Raw genomic sequence first — 18,123 nt, 5'->3', positions numbered from 1 at the left:
GCAATGGGCCTAAACGACTTGGTTTTTTCACACTCAGGTCTAATCAGAATAATTCCCAAATTCTTCAATTATTTTTTTAATTAGTGAAAAAGAAGTAATGATCCTGCCTGCAAACCTCACTGGTGCCCCACCAGTGAGGAATAATAATTGAGGACGAAGTAAGTCAGTTAGGCTATTGTAACGAATCCAGCAATAGGCATTATAGTTTCTAAGGGGAACCGCGTGGAGGTCGACCTGATAAGGTACATTGCTAGAAGGGGGCAGTTAGACCCTATTACATACAATCCCTTCTCCCCTCCCCCCATTCAAATTCGTTTAACCGTTTTAAGTAATAAACATCCAAAAATACAAATCTCTATACAACTTTCACATTTATAATATTAGTAGAAATAGAATAAAAATACTAAACTTAAAATACAAAATTATACATGATATATAACCTCATTCTAGAGTTCTAGACATGACCTTACGTAACTTTATTAACAAGCGAAAGCGTGTACACAACTTAGTTTTGTTCACGCTTAAATGAATTATGGTTTGTTTACACCATTGTATTTGCTGAACGATCATTAACTAAAATTAAGGCAATTTAATATACTAATAAACATAACATTTATAAATTATTCCGTAAAACCATAAAGCTATATATTAGATACCTATTAATTTTTAAATTAATTTGAAAATAACGGACAATGAGGTGCCATAAAATAAACAAACAAAACTCGTGAAAAATAAGAAACATAACAGAAAAATAACAGTCGATTAGTGACGAGGCGCTAAGTCAGTCTAACTTATTTGGGACGTTTGTTTTAATATTCATTATATAATGAGTCGGCGTCGATCGCACGCCGCGCCGCGCTTTCACTCAGTCCGCGATATTACCCACAGACTGCTGTATTCAGTCGTCTCTATTTATTCAACTGTTCGTCACTAAAAAGATAAAGGAATCGGCCAAAAGTAGCGAGTTACACGACGTTCGTATCTTATCGTATCCACTCTATTGATCACTCGCCATATATCGCTGAAGGTCCGCCTTATACGGACGGCTCGACCACCTTTATTGTCCAATTTAACTTGCAGACGTGTACTCTTTTATACTCGCGATGTTACCGGTGAAGTCATAATGTGTGTCGTACAAAAATAGAAATACAGAGTTTACAGGAAAATAGTATCAATAACAAAAGTGTTGCGGTTTGTTATCGAACGGAAATGGCCACGAAATCGCCTATGAGTGTGAGCTCGCGGGAAATGATCGGCGTGGATCAGTTCAGTCAGAGGCGGGAAGTGTTCGACAAACACGACACTGTGTTCATGCCGCTACCGTCGCCTACCACCTTGACGCCCGTCCACGGGGAAGTGGAACAGATCATCACCTCCAACCACGGGATAACGACTTCCAACTTCAAACGGAACACTCCCCGGTATTCCAGCATGCGAGAGTCGAAGACAGACGAACGAAACTACGATTTTCGACCGCGTAAATACTCGGATAACTTTACATCAGAACTGAACCAGAGTGACGACGTAGACTACAGGCATAGTCAGTCAGAGAGGACCCGTCGACTTTCTAAACTCAGAAGAGATTTTCTGGCTTCAAATTTACATGACCCTAGTGACAATTCATTCGTGCGAACCGGCACGCGAGCTTCTTTGCCTGTTAATTCTACAAGCCCACTAACGTATAAAATTGAGACTCCTAATCTTTACAAATTTCCTTTCGCCGAACCATTCTCAACACCGACACCGCCTCGTAAAGTTTTCGTAGATTTAGGATCGAACGATAATCCGGACGGCAAGGAAAATCAGGATCCTGCTGTGAAAACTAAACATGAGAGTTTGACGAATAATGATTCGCCAACTAAGATTGAACGTCAAAAATTCTTTGAAGATTTAATAAAAAGATATTCACCACAACGTAAACCAATTGACTGGACTTTGCCTCCAACAAGACCTAGAGTTGTTTCCTCCGTTCCAAAATCGAATTCTAGCGCGTCTGATATTGTCGATAATGTTGGAAAATTTAAATGTACTGAAAATTATGACAAAGACGACGATGTATTTAAAAAGAAAGAAGACTGTAACGATTCTGGTAAAGCGAACGGTGGTTTCGAGGAGAAACTACTCCAAAATGGTCCTGAAATAATTATAGATGGAATAAATAAAGAGAATGGTAAAAACGAAACGGATTTAAAACTATCCTTGACGGAGTTAGCAGAAAAGAATGATCGCCTCTCAGAATTATCAACAGTGCAAAGACAATTAAGTAGAGAATCCCAGAAGAAGTTGCATATTGAGAACGATTTAACCATTCCAGCGTTGATAGAAAAAATATCAACAGAAGGCGATAACTTGGAAAACAATAGAAAAAATACAAAAAAAGTAAAAAGGAAGCGAAGTTTTCTAGACAAGCTGTTGGGGCGCAAGAAAAATACAGTGAAGTGAGAATAACTATGTATTAATTTATTACACGCACCTGCCAAAGATTATATCAAGGTTACGTAGGCACATGACGCCACAGTCGATATAAAATCAATAGAAAAAGACGGAAATATAGATTATGCATAAATAACGAACTTTATGGATGATAAGTAAATTTTATTTGTATAAAAATAATTAAGGCCAGACTTCCTCTGTTTTTTATCTTAATGCAATTGGGTTTGGTTGGGTTATCAACGAAGCTGATAAATGTAAGTGCCATGTGACACTATCTGCCAAATTCTGAGTATGATAAAGTTATGACTTGGAGTAAAATATTTTTGTATTCCTATTTAAAATATTATGTTTGTTTGAAATTTCATTTAATTTTCACGACAAAATAATTTAGTATAATCTTAACGACCCGATATCAAATGTAAATAGACTTATTTTCTTAACTATAATTGTGGTAAAAACTGACATTGATAATAAAAAAAATATTATTTAAATTATGGCTAGAATAAGTTACGAAACGTTTTTCTTTAATAAAAATAGTATTCTTATTTTTTTATAAAATATAATTTAAATGAGACATTGACGAATAATTAAAAGCCTTCATTAAGAAATGTCTTTCTGAATATTTTATTTCATAATAAAGCTCGTTCTTTGTAAACAATGTTTTTAATTGTAATCATCCTTAGCAAATAAATATGAAATAATCTTGTTAATTAATCAATTAATAGAGCACGCGATTGATTTTAAATATCTAAAACTAGTAGATAGATAGAGGCCTACAAAAGAGTATTTATAAAAGGATCATCACAAACGGTTCATAATTAGCGAAAATATCAGTTACAAATAATGTAATCAGTGGAATTTGAACCATTTTAAAGTCAGTAAGTAATTGAGTATTCAATACCGCGTTTAATGGTCTATATTCTAAGTTATGTTAGAATTTTAAACAATATTTCAATAAAAGTATATTAATTACTACGATAAGACACTAACTAAATAAATAAATTTATTGCTAAATTTGAAACATAGTGAAAATATGACTTTTAAATAAAAAAAAAATATAATTTCAATTATTACTCAATATCATAATATTTTTAAAACTAATAGCAAAATATGTAATTAAATGGCAAATATTCACTAATGGATTTATAAGTTAATTGTTATAATTAATAATTAAATCAAATTACTGAAAAATGTTTAACTAGTTTTTAAAAACTTCGGTATAATAATCTTAAGCTATTCAGTATATCCATTTTTGTAAAATTAACGATTTCACGGCTAAATGCCGAACCAATTTGGTTAAAAATAGGTGGACCAAGGACATCATTATAAATTCAATATGGTACACGACGTCAAAGTTATTTGATAAATATGTTGAATGCATAACATTTCACTTAAAATACTATTATTACTGGTGTACGAGTAACGCCCCCTGATAGCAAGTGTTCCTAGGCGGCCTTCGTTATATATTACACTAACGGCCTGTCCCGACCACGCACGGGTGGACATTTTTACAACATTTTAAAAAGTGGTTATTGTGATATAACGATAATAGTTGGACATATAGTATCGCGAATTTTTTTGTAGTTATTGATATTTTCTTCAATTTTGTAGAACATACTTTTGTTCTATCACCAATAGTTTCCACAGCGCAAGCGCCGAAAGATATTTTATAGCATTTTTTTACACCTTGAGTTACGTTATTAAAGTTTTAGTGGGGATCCTTAATCTTTTCTAGTAATAAATATAGCCTATGTTACTCAAGGTGAATGTATCTTTCTAATGGTGAAAGAATTTTTGAAATCGGCAATGTAGTTTTTGAGTTTATTCATTACGAACATACTTCGTCTATGTATCAAATTTCAATAAATACTATAAGCCGTTTTAACAAGTACAAGAAAAATTATTGCATATTTTTACGTACTATTGCTAATCTGGCGGCCTCTATTGTCAAGAGTTTCTAGGCGGCCTCGCAGTTGTACATACGAGTAAATAATAATTTTGATATCTAATGTGACTGATAAAACGTAAAAGTTTGTGAAGATATTTTAATGTTTGTTACATAATTACGTTTAAATGGATAAATGGATTTGAATAAAATTTATTATACAACACAATTACATTGATAGCTCATATTCTAACGTAAAATACATTCAGACATATTTCTTACAACATGGATATATCTGATTCACGTGAACAAAGCTGCCATTTATAGATAGTTTATAATTAGTACGGTGATAATTGTATGCCTTCAGATGGTGATAATGAGTTCTAATCCGCCAGATGTATCATAGTTATGAGTAGAAATATTATGAAAGGAATGTTTCGATTAAAACACATCTCCCACTCTTTTTTTTACTCTAAGTCAGAATACACTAATATATCTACACTAATATTATAAAGAAAAGATTTGATTTTTTGTATGTTTGTCTGTAATGGATAAACACAAAATCCTCTTAACCGATTTAAAAAATCCTTTTACCTATAGAAAGCTACATTTATCAACAAATAACTTAGGCTTTTTTATTTTGCCGAAAGCGGAGGGATACAATATGTACGTGCAAAATAGACATACGAAGAAACACAATTGTACTTTTTTTTAATGGATGATAATGGAATGGATGATAATGGATGAACCTGCGCTATATTAGCAATGGGGACAAACCCTCCTCATTACTAACAATCCCCCCCCCCTATATAATTGTATTTACCTACATCCGCTTATTAATAATTTGTTTATAAAACTGTTTTATATCTGCATTGGTATTCTAAATTGAGGATAAGTTTTTGAAAAATGTGTTTGAAAAAGAACCAAAGTGACCTATAAGGCAGGTAATAGAAGATCACTCAATACGATATTCACGGTTCATCGAATTTTAATTACATTTAGTAGATAGATTTACCGTATGCATACATACATACATAGAATTCTTTTATTCTACTTCAAGTGTACAAAGACGAAGGATACAAATCTATCTCTCTCTCTCTTCAGTCGTACACTCTTGACAGAGCGGTGGTGGTTTTTACATTAACAGTGGATCGTCGATGAGGCTCTCCTTCGCGATTGAGGTCCTCGTAATATATCTCCATTTACTTCTGTTCACAGCCGAGCGAGAACATTCCACAATAGACTGCTGTGTGGCCGTTTTGATGAGGTCAGTCCATCGCATTGGTAATCTACCCCGAGAACGTTTTCCTTGTACCGCTCCATGAACAATTAGACGTAGGATACAGATAGTATACCGGAAATTTTTGTGGGCCAATAATGGAATGGTAATTCACCTATGGAAACCATCGTGCTGAATTCCAGATGTATTCATTACGATGGGCTAATTGATCTGCCTTTTTATTCTCACCTATCACCCCTCACTGGTTTTAATGGATAATAATGGAATGGTAACCCCGCCTGTGCTATCGGTATACACTGGCGGGGCACCAGTGAGAGATAATAGGTGAGGATGAAGCAGGTCAGTTAGCCCATCGTGACGAATCTAACAATAAATCAATCACGATTGTTTCCAGAGGGAACTACGAGGAGGTCGACCTGACAGTATATTGCTAGCAATGAGGCTACTAATCCCCATTACTAACAATCCCCCCCCCCGCTAGTATTAGCGCAGGCGGGGTTACCATTTCATTATCAACCATTGAAAAAAAATAGGTCCCCATTATTAGCAATCCCTTCCCCCAAATATACCAAAGAAAAGCTTTATACAAAAGTCATCACGTCACATCACGTCAAGTCATCAGCACGGACACCTCTGTTGTGCTCGCGTTCCTGTCGTCAAGTAGACAGTTACTTGATAACATTTTTATGCCTACGGTAAGGCTGTCCATAAAAATAAAAAATGTTAATAAAAATAAATTCATAAACGTATTTAGGTGAATAGACTGAGTGGGCTGTGCGCACCTCAAAATCATCTGAAGCCCACTCCAAGATGGATGCAAAGCTTCACAGACATATCTGGCATATGCGTTCTTATTATATGTCTTCAGGGGCTAGGCCCAGTCTAGAAAATACGTCAATGATCCTATCATGACTATGTTTCAGTCTAACGAATGAGATACAGCAAATTATAGTGTATAAAGTATAGCACCTTAGTCCACAAAAATTCAATACATAATAGCCAAATTGTATTATTTTAAAACCTATGAGCCCGGTCTTTTTGTTATGGGTGAAAATAGAATGGTAACCCCGCCTGCGCTAACGGGATACGCTGGCGGAGCACCAGTAAAAGGTGACAGATGAGAATGAAAACAGGCCAGTTAGCCCATCATGATGAATTCATCAGGAATTAACCATGATAGTTTCCAGAAGGAACCGCGAGGAGGTCGACCTGATTGGGTATATTGCTAGCAATAATATTCTCAGTCTCCATTACAAACAATCCCTTTCCCCCACGAGCCCGGTATAGTCCCAGCATATATAGAATAAGCCACTCCTTCCTTTCCCGTGGGAGGATGTGTAAAAAGCGACTAAAGGAATTTAATGGTCAAGGCATAAGTAGCAGCGACTCACTTAAAATATCATTAGAGCCAGCGATTGCCAACCCGCATGAAGCGTAGCAAGTACTGGCAAAATCCCCCTGTAAAGGAGAGGGCTATGTTCAGCAGTGGACAGTTAACAGCTGTTATGTTTATGATGATTAGCTTTTCATATTCACCTGTGATCGAGGCACTTTCAAATACGCTATAGCTTGTTTACTATTCGAAGCTGCATAAAAAATAGTACATTGATGTTTGTGAAAAAAAAATTGTGTTTAGCTTTCATTAATTCTTAATTCTTCAGAGCGTCATCGAGGCGACCGTGGGTGTCGTAAGTGACGACACAGCGTCTAGAACAATAAGTCTTGATATCGTCCTTGGCTATTGTATTCTATATTTGTAGTATTCAACTTAGGTCATTATTTAAATACCTACTTTAACGAGACGGTAGAAAGAGATAGAAGATAATGGGGTCGATTGTGAAGTGTAATTCCCTAAAATACTTTAATTTTAAATTAATACTTTATTTAATGAAAGTTCTTTTTTTAATTTTTTAGTGATAATGGAATGATAACCCCGTCTGGTATCGGTAACCTCGCTACCGCTATTCGCTATGCGAATTCTCCCAGAACCACAAGGGGGGGGGGGGGGGGCCACGTGGGGATCAATCTGACAGGATACCTATATTGCTAACAATTGTATCGCTAGTCTCGGTTACTAACAAACACCTCCCTGAATATTATACAGTAAATATACTGTAGTGTTACAATTCTGTTCCCGTATAATAACAATTCCTTCAGGAAAACCTGATTATAAATAATATTTTACATATTTACCTGTTTACTTGTTTTAGCAGGAAAAGATTTAACAATGGTAGGTAAATGCTATTAATTAAATATCTAAGTTTATTTATATGTAATCAACATTTTTTCTGTCTAATATTATATTTAAAAACTAGATGAAACCTGTAACTTTGCCTGCAGTAGTCGTAGGATATGTTTTTACTCGTATTTCATAATAGAAATAAAAGTAATGTCTGTGGTCTACCTCTGATTTTTTTTTTTTTTATTTTTATTAATAATAAACGTCCTTTTGCTTTGTAGTAGGTGATATTTTTTCTATAAACCAAATGGCAAACGAATTCGTCGATGGAATCAACATCGCTAGCGAGTCCGTGAGATAGAATGAGATAGCAACGCCGGATGACTCATTCCAACTTACGGACTCACTAGCGATGTCGATTCCATCAACAAATTCGCTTGTCACTTGTCTAGAGAGCCTGAGAAGTAACAAAATAATTTGTCAAATAAGATATATGTTAATTGCTAATTTTATACTGAACGTACTAGTTTAATGCATCGTCCCGCTATTTTTATTATAATATTCTTTTATTTCGTATTTATTGGTGTATGCCGTATTTTTTACGTTAAATAAGTAAAATTTACATAATTCATTCAATTTTATGAATATTAAATAACTAAATAAGATCAAATCAATTATGTTTGTGTATTTTTAGGATAGATTAATTGCAATTTAGACGTATTTGTTTGTTTTTCATACACGACTTGTAATTCTATACTAGCGCCATCTACTAATGATGACGAAACGTGTTTCAAATACATTGAAAAATTTTAGTACTACGCTTTGAATTAAAAACATATTTAACTATATATTCAGGTGAATGAATGAATACAAATAGGATTCCTGTGGACTTTTAAATACTTATGAAATATCAATCCCGCTTACACTATTGGCATTCGCTGGCGAAGTACTAGTGAAGTGTTACGCGACTATGAAGTTAAATCAATTGACCCACAGTGACGCATTCACTAGGAATTAACGAGAGGGGACCGCGTAGAGTTCGACCCAAGGGTCAATAGGCCCCTAAACGCCATTACTAGGTTGTCTTGAAAAGATTGCTCTTAGCAATAAGACCGCCTTACTGTACTTATACAATTGTATCGTTGTGTTTGTAAATTGCCTTGCTTATTTCCTATATTGTATAATGCAAATAAAGTATACTCATTTATTCATTCATTCATACTAGCAATCCCCTCCTAGTCCCCCCGTTAAACGATATATGTATTCAAACCAATATCTGGCTCGTTTCAGAGATTTTTTTAATCTCTGAAACGAGCCAGAACGGTTTTAGCAAATGAGACAAATTTTCTAATATAAACAGATATGAATTTAATCTCAAATTTATTTGGTACTGAATTAATTTAAAGTAATAAATTCTATAGGAATGACTTGGAGAACATTTGTTTTTCATATTTATTTATATATCATTACTATGGAGTATTATTTGTAATAAAAATCTGAGTTGAAAAACACTTATTGAATTATATTATGATTCACATAATGTGAGTTCTTTTTTATTTCCGTTAATAAAAATTGCCTATTAAAGTATAATTCTGTGCATTAGTAGCCCTTGTTTTGCTATGAATTTTATTACCTATAGTTGTAATGATTACTACTTGGATATATAACAATTTTTTGCTAATATTATATAGTTATTAAGTGCATACATATGTATAATACAGTTAATATCTGCATAAGTAGGTAAATAGAAAATGTATATATAATATATTTATAATACATGGCATATTTAGTAAACAATTTTAATATAAAAAAATAATTTTATATTTAAACAACTAACAATTTATTAATTATTCATTTCCATATTTAATTTTTTTTTCTAATCTTAGAATGAGTTTTCAAATCTGTTCTTTCAAAACTAAGACATCAAAAAATTATATTAAGCCATAGTACTTACTTTTATAATTAACTTTTTTTTATCCTATTTTTTTTAATAAATTGTTCTTTTGATAAAAAGAACATACCACTATCATATATTTCACTATCACATCACTCGCTATCAGCAGGGAATGTGTCCTCACATCATAAAACCAGAAGGGTCACACAGTAAGGTTTTAGAGGAGCTTCCTCCTGTAAATACTCAGATTGTGGAATAATCTTCTTGTCGAGGCTTTCCCTAGGGACTATAGCATCGAGTTCTTCAATAAGATATTAAATTTTCTTAAAGGTCGGCAACGTGCGCATGACATCCCTATTTATAGGCATCCATAGGCTACGGTAACCCTATTCACCAATAGATGAATGCATGTTTGTTATAAATATTATTGTGTACTAAATATGGCAAGTGAAAAACAATACATACCCATATGTATTATTCCATGAGTAATACATACAAGTACATATTCCATGAGCAAACTTGTAGCTAAGCTACATTAAGATTTTTTTTTAATTTATTGAAAGTTTTACATCCTCAAATTAAATTAATAAATTTATTCTTTACAAAGAATCATATCTATGCAAATATAATTTTCATTAACATGATTTTTATTGAATATAAATTATATTTATAATTCAATAAATATATACTTATATAAATTACAAAAAAATTTACTACATCCATTTCAATTAATGTTTGAGTATAAAAAATTTCTACCCATGTGATAAATTACAAAAAATTTACAATATTTCGCTAATGTTTGAGTATAAAAAAATTTCTACCTATCTAAGTATAAAAATTGTCTATATTTCTTTATCTATTTTTCTTTTTAATCTGAGTCTAGATTTCTTACAGCTGCTTCTAAAGCAAACAGATGATCATCTTTAACATCAGGTACTAATTGGCGCATAGCATCAGCTAAATTATATAAATATTCCTTGTTGGTACCACTGGGACCTTTACACTTGATCACTTGTCTTGCTATATCTTCTATTGATGCTGGCCCTGTAATATAATTTTTAATTAAATTATACTTAAATTCAAAACAATAGGATCTACATTAATGTTACAATATATATTTGATATCAATAAGAGATGTAAATATTAAATATAATTATATAAATATTAAAAGTTTTTTAGATTAAACAACTTTATTAATTTACAGCGGTATCAATAGTGTCTTAACTAAAGTATTTATTTATTTAATTATTTAAAGTGCTTATTTTTACACCACATAATACCAAATATTATGTTTCATGTGATTGATTGATTGATTAAGTATCTCTGTTTTGATAGGAAGGTATACTAGTGAAATTACAGGGTATATAACGCCATAATCCACAAAAATGACAATTAACAAATACTACTACTATTATTCACTGTGATATCCATGGTACTGTTCATTTCTATATTTGACAGTTACCTGTCTTCATCAAGTGGACTGTCACTTGTTTATCCAAACTACATACAAAATACAAGATGGCAGAGACTAGTTGGCCAAAAGGAAAACAGCTGATTCAGATGAATGGTCTAAATCAAATGGCAGATTATTTTACTACTGGAAAAGCTGATGCATTTCCAGTAGTAAATAATAATGCAAGCATATAATTAAGGATTCTTATATTGATGCTACGCAATGTATTTGAAATTTTATTATACAATAAACATGATGTGTGATATAGCATTGTCAATGATGCTTCTTTGTAGGTAGTTTTCATGTGTTTGTGGCATTGCCCTTACACAGCTGCTTCAAAATGTTGCAGTAGGATTTTTTTATTTCATGGTATTTCACTATACAATATTATGTCATGATATCATAGATTACATGATTTTAAATGAAAAAAAACAGAAAAAAAAATCCAGAAAGAATTTTCACTGGTTTTTAGTTCAGAATAATGGTCTAAATTCACCATTTTTTAGTTTTTGCCAACCTGTCTCTTACACCCTGTATATAAAAAATATCTCACCAGCATAAGACTCATTTTCCTCTGTAGCAACATACAATGTTAACTCAAATGGTTCAAGATTCTTGTCTGCAGGATGGAACATAACCATTTTTTTAGAATAACCATTCTTCTCTCTAAAGTCTAAATGTTTTGTCACTTCCTCTATGTCTTTAGTTCTAATTTTGTATGCTATCCCCCAAACTTTACTATTGGTATCTTCACTTGGTATTAGTGTTACTACACGACCTGGCTGAAATGAATTAATGAATGCAATTAAACTCAGACATATGTCTAAAAAGATTTATTGATAGATATGTTATCATTATCATATGCATAGGCAATATTCTAAATTAAGATGTAATCTTTCCTGGTGTATTGATCATTATAGGCTAACCAATTTGACATCGGGTGGGAATAGAGTCGACCTCCCTGTGGTCCTCCCAGAAAACCATTGTGCTAAATTCAAGGTGTATTCATTAGAATGGGCTAATTGGCCTGCCTTTTCATTCTCACCTATCAGTCCTCACTGGCGCTATGCCAATGTATATCATTAGTGCAGGCGAGGTTACCATTCTATTACCATCCATAAAAATACTAACCTGACATGGTCCTCACCTATCATCCTTCACCTGTACTCCACCAGTGTAAACCAATAGCATAGACAGTCATTAGTTTTCTTATATCTATTAAAAAAAAATTATATACAGAAAATAGACAAATAAATACAAACAGATATATTTATGAATACTATGCGAGGATCAAAACTGTAACCAATAGGTGAGTATTTAACCGCTACATCACCAAGATTGTCTATCAAAATCCAAATATTACTTACTTGATCAGGAACACCTCTATGGTCTATACTGTGTTGATAAAATCTCCTAGAATAACCTTCAATATAACCTACAACTTTTAATTCATATGCAAAATCCACCTTCCATATTAGAGATCCGTAACCAAATACCCACATTTTTCTAAAAGTATAGTGGAAACTTTTAAACTTATTTGAAAAAATATTGTTGGTACAATTTTTGTAATGTTTTGTAATCTCAAACTAAAAAATCTCAATACAAAAGCTTAATCATATGATAATGACATTGACTGTCATAAATGACGTTAACATGTTACATTGACAACTTTGGCAGTGCTGCCATATATTTGTCTCATTTTATCACATATTTATTCATTATCATTATCAAATCAACGTTTTTTTTTATTAATTTGTGCATGAGGTCAACTAGTATATTAATTAGGGTGAGAATAGATCATACCTGTTCTCCAGCAATCCTTGCTCGATTTAATATTATAGATAGTGTCATATGTCTGTGTGAAATGGAAATTGGAATTTTAAATCATATTTTTCTATCCTGTTCTATCTACAATCATTCGCAATTGTATAATTCCTTAATATCCCTAAAAGTTCCCCTCCCCACTAATATTAATCTATTATTAAACTATTACAACTTACCAGTTTACAGAATCCTTTCTGATTTTATATTAAGTAACGATAAAAAGATATAAAACTGTATATATTTATACCTACATCTATTCTGTTTGCATTAAACTTTATATATAAATTTATATTTATTTACTTTAATTTATTATTCTACGATTAATATCTTACCTTTTTTTCTTTCAACTCTCCTGATCTTGTAATTCTATCCCAAAATTTTTTACCTTTATATTCCTGTTGTGTTCTGCATTGATTTCCCTGCTTTTGAATCAAATTTAAAAATGACTAATGGTTACCTTAAAAAGTCGAAGCCAAAAGAAGAAAAAAAAATTAATCGTTTACTGTCTACTACTGAGCATAGGCCTTCCCATTGAAAGATTTTACCAGCAGATACTACGCTTCGCAGGTGCGTTAGCAACCACAGTTAGGTTTTGGTGATGTTTTAAGAGTGATGCAGTTGCGCATCCCCCGACCTTTAAATCCCCTTTAGCTTCTCTTACGACACCCACGGAAAAGAATGGAGGCGCCTGGGTTGTGAATGTGAATGTGAAAGGGACTCCATTTTCCGCACTTAGCCTCTCATTTGGGCCATTGTGCGTATGAGTCGTGGCTAGTGCAGCCAACCTAGCTCCGTCCAGAAGCGCAGAAGCTTCCTGGGTTCTTCACAGGCCTCACGGAGCGACCTCACCGTTCCGAGGATTTCTAAACGTTGATGGGCCACAGCCTCACATTCCAGGATTACGTGAGCTGCCGTTTCTTCGGCGTTGAAACAGCCTCGACATAGAGGGCTGTCTGTGGCTCCTATTGTGTATAGATGTTTGTTTAATGGACAATGACCCGTTATTGTCCCTATCATTGTTTTGAGGTTTTTTCTGTCTAGATGTAATAAACGTTTTGATAGTCGTTGATTCAACATAGGTACGGCCAATTTTGATTGTCTGCAATCAGTAGCCTGTATCCATCTTTGGTTTTGTATGTCAGAGGATCTTTGACGAATCCACATTCGAAATTGTGAGAATGGAAGAGGAAGGAGTGGATACGGGCCTACCACCCTCGTTCCTGAGTCTTTCCTAGCTAGTTCGTCTGCGGCATCGTTACCATAAGATCCACTGTGCCCTCTTATCCATTGGAGGATAATACGGTTATTGGAAGATATCTTATCCAGTGAATGGTGGCATTCAATTATTAGTTTGTTGTTTGTCTTGTTGTTTCTTAATGTTTTTAGTACTGCTGCGCTGTCGGATAAGAATCTAATGCTATAACCATTTATTCCTAGCTTATGTACAACTGCAGCAGCCTCGGTTATTGCAACACATTCGCATTGGAAAATTGAGCTGTGGTCGCCAAGCGGTATGTGCATGTTTATATTAAGGTCTAAGGAAAAGACTCCAGCTCCTGAACCGTTCTCAGTTTTGGAGCCATCGGTATATATGCGTAATTCATGTACACCGGATTGGTCCTTTTCCTCTTCTTTTATTTGTACTTGGTATTTTTTGTTAAATATATAATGATTATGAGTCCTGTCACACGGAGCCGCAATCAAAGGTTGATATTCGATTGCCTGGTTCAGAATAGCAGTGTGGGGACTGTAGTGATTTTTACCCCATAGATCCAGATGCATTAGTCGGATAGCGGCTAAGGCCGCTTCCTGCTGTATGTGCAGGTCTAGGGGTGTTATGTTGAGGGCCAACTCTATTGCTGTTGTAGGAGCTGTTTTCATGCAGCCGCTGACAGAGGAGCAAACCAGTCTCTGAAAGCTTTTTAGTTTGGCGGCAGTGGTCGATAGTTTTGTCCTCGGCCACCAAACCAGTGCACCATAGACCAACATTGGCCTGATTACAGCCCTGTACAGCCATAGAGTTATTTTTGGCGAGGCGCCTGGGTTATAATACACTTTAAATTTTTTTGTTTGACGCTTTGAAATCAACCCACAACTTTTTTTAATGTGTGATAATGGAATGGAAACCTCGACTACGTGGACGGTTTACACTGGCGGAGTACCAATGAGGGATTATGAGGGTGAAAGGCAAGTCAGTTAGCCCGTAACATTAAAAACGATTATTTCTAAGGAGAACAGTGGGAAGATCGACCTGACAGGATATATTGAAAAATAATTTTCCCTATTACTAACAATATTTCACCTCCCCCTCCCCCCCCCCCCCTACGCCGAATCATCCATTTAGGTGTTAGAATTAACCACACAAAAAAAGGCTTGTTAATGAAAATTTGATAAAAAGGTAAACTAAGATGATTTGGGCATAAGGATTAAAATGTCGGCTAAAGAAATTATCAAAAAATTATAACTTATAAGATATAATTAAAAAGGAAGGGTACGAGTACCGGAGGCGATTAGCATCGAGTGGATACGGTCACCTATGAGAAGTCAAGAGCTACTAGAACCATGTAAGAACAAATGTCTTCTCTGTCTTAAGGGATTTACCATGTATATAGTAAGAGTATTAGGTATCTACCTAAATAAAAATGTTACATCTACCAATTAGGTACTACTTACTTTAATATGCTCACATTTATGGTGCCTATAATATTATAGATATACTTACGTACTCACGTAGTGATATGGAACTTACTGGGATATAATAATGACAGAATAGTAGTTTTCATTTCATGCCGTCATTTTATTGTCATTTGATAATTTCATTATTTACTTTCAAAGAAACGTACAATTTAATATTTATGGAGGATATAACATAAAAAAAATATAGTTCTGCAACATTAGCGACGTTTACAGAATTTTGCCAATTCCTATATTGTACAATAATCATGTTACACATATTAAGTAATTAGTAAATATGACAAAATTATTATCTAATGAATTTAACGATCACAAATAGTTATCCTGGTCGTTTCAAATATCTACAATAGCTGAAAAACTTTGTAAAGAAATAGTTGACCCAGCCTTGAAATCATCATCAAAAACGCCTGCAGAAAAATCAAGGCATATAACACAACAGACCACAAGCAATAGGCAGGACGGAAGGTCAACAAGATCTATTGTCATTGAGAAAAAGAAAGAAATCAATAAACTTATACCACGAAATAACACAAGTGCAATTGTAGGTAATAAATTCAAATCCAAGGAGACCATTTTAAAAAAGAACTTTGTTGATATTGCATGCAATACATTAGTTACAGGGCCTCTGCGATGTGATATAGACTGTGTAACGATGGTTCGAAAACGAGATAATCACTGCACTTGCAAATGTGCACATAAACGTGTTAATTCTAAAGCGAGCGTAAAACAAGTACAGACTTACGATATAAGAAACTACGGATTTACCGATAAAGCATGTACACAGTATGTTGAAACCCTAAGTTGTGGTACACAATTTTTAGAAAAGTTAACTGAAAACAGATCACGCTTCGGAAGTAAAACAAAAGCCGATCAACATTCCGTAAAAGAACCTACAGAGAATGGACCAAATCTCTATATCAATATAAACAGGGGCTCAAACATATGTCGTAAAATTGCTAAACGTTGGGCCATATCACGATACCCAGTTCGCGGTCCTGATTTTTAAATATAACCGTTAACGATTTAAGTACTATATCACATTTTTATTTATAGTCGTCAGTTATTTTAGGGGTCGCCTAACACAGTATTTACCTGTACCACAATATAAAAAATAGTACTGCCTATATGTTTTTTTTTTACAACACGGGGCAAAAGAGCATGCGGCTCACCTGATAGCAAGTGTCTACCACCGCCCATGATCACCCACAACACCAAAATCATTGCAGGTGTGTTGCCGGCCTTTTATAAAAGAAATATACTCTTTTCTTAAAGGTTATGATGTCGTAGCCGTTCGGAATTACTGTTGCTGGATGTTGATTCCAAAGAGTTTATATAGTCACGATCGGTACTCGAGAATTCTTTGCTATCAATTCTTAGATCCGTTATTTTATAAATTGCCGATTACTCAAGTTATATTGATAACTGGTTCTTCTGTATATTACATTCTTATTTCGAATTTCTTCATATAGCAAAGTTTTTGTGAGGGGTGATAGATAAGGGTGAATGCAGGTCAGATGGCATAGTTTATAATTGTCGAATTCGTCATGATGGTATGACGAATTCAACAATTATAAATCACGATGGTATCTTGGGAAACCGCGTAGAAGTTGACCTGAAAGGTAGGACAGTTAGTCACCGTTAGTTACTAAGAATCTGTTCCATTGCCACATGCCCGAGGGTACATACCTATGAGGGTATGTGTACCGCTCTACATAGGAGGCGGAGGATTAGGAAAGAGTCCATGAGCAATGTGTATAAAAATAGTTTCATAATAATTTAAACAATTATACATTTTTTTTTAGTATGTTTGGATAGTTATCTCTCTATCCGTATAAAGTATCTGCTCATTGGCGTAATCATCATCATTATATCAGCCTTTAACTGTCCACTGCTACACATGAGTCTTCCCTTAAAGAGTTTTACCAGTAGTTACCACGCTTGGCAAGCGGATAGGCAACCGCAGTCAGTCAGTTAAGAGTTGCTGCTGCCAATCCCTCATCCTCTCTTAGTCGACTTCTACGACACCCATAGGAAAGGAATCTATGCAGGAACCACATGGAATTTGCGTAATATTTAATATTCTCAAAAAGGGGCCTGGCTTTTTAAAAAAGGCACACATGTACTTTCAGAGATGTCATTGTGAAGCACGACCCACGCGCTCCTCTCTAAATACGCCTATATTTTCGATGTCAAGTAGCAGGTGTGCTTACATTAATGTTCAGGTTTGAAGGTGGGCTAGGTGGGGAGGGGGGGTGGGAAGGATTGTATTGTTAGTAATGATGTTTAAGTGCCACATTGCTAGCAAAATACCCTATCAAGTCAACCTCTTCGCGGTTTTCTCTGGAATCTATTGTGGGTAATAATTGTTGAATTCGTCATGATAGGCCAACTGACCTGTTTCATCCTCACCTATCAGCCCTTACTGGTGAAAACAGATAGCGATAAGATATTTACTAATTTCAATAACCTTTTATATTAACTGTTGTGTTAATATTAGAAAGGTATTTTTCATTCTAAACAT

General features: G+C 34.2%; 3 protein-coding genes across 3 annotated transcripts; 2 read left to right on the top strand and 1 right to left on the bottom strand.

Annotated features, from left to right (window-relative positions):
- The first annotated feature begins 869 nt into the window (after positions 1–869).
- Positions 870–3,091, top strand: LOC113520328 (uncharacterized). The gene has a single exon (XM_026905634.3). It carries the CDS (start codon positions 1,210–1,212, stop codon positions 2,440–2,442), a length of 1,233 nt encoding a protein of 410 aa, XP_026761435.1. The 5' UTR covers positions 870–1,209; the 3' UTR covers positions 2,443–3,091.
- Positions 3,092–9,143: 6,052 nt separating this feature from the next.
- LOC113520410 (putative glutathione-specific gamma-glutamylcyclotransferase 2) lies at positions 9,144–12,718 on the bottom strand. The gene is made up of 3 exons (XM_026905737.3): positions 12,452–12,718; positions 11,638–11,866; positions 9,144–10,675 (listed from the first exon to the last, which is right to left on the bottom strand). The coding sequence occupies exons 1-3, from the start codon at positions 12,584–12,586 to the stop codon at positions 10,500–10,502; spliced, it is 540 nt and encodes a 179-aa protein (XP_026761538.1). The 5' UTR covers positions 12,587–12,718; the 3' UTR covers positions 9,144–10,499.
- A 2,354-nt stretch (positions 12,719–15,072) lies between these two features.
- On the top strand, positions 15,073–16,608 carry LOC113520268 (uncharacterized). Its single transcript, XM_026905542.3, has 2 exons — positions 15,073–15,099; positions 15,922–16,608. Exons 1-2 carry the CDS (start codon positions 15,073–15,075, stop codon positions 16,606–16,608), a joined length of 714 nt encoding a protein of 237 aa, XP_026761343.1.
- Positions 16,609–18,123: the final 1,515 nt, after the last annotated feature.

This window comes from Galleria mellonella, unplaced genomic scaffold (assembly GCF_026898425.1).
Source record: "Galleria mellonella isolate WM207_F2 unplaced genomic scaffold, CSIRO_AGI_GalMel_v1 utg40, whole genome shotgun sequence".
Taxonomy (NCBI): domain Eukaryota; kingdom Metazoa; phylum Arthropoda; class Insecta; order Lepidoptera; family Pyralidae; genus Galleria; species Galleria mellonella.
The sequence above is the reverse complement of the archived record's forward strand: the minus strand, read 5'-3'. Positions and strand labels throughout refer to the sequence as shown.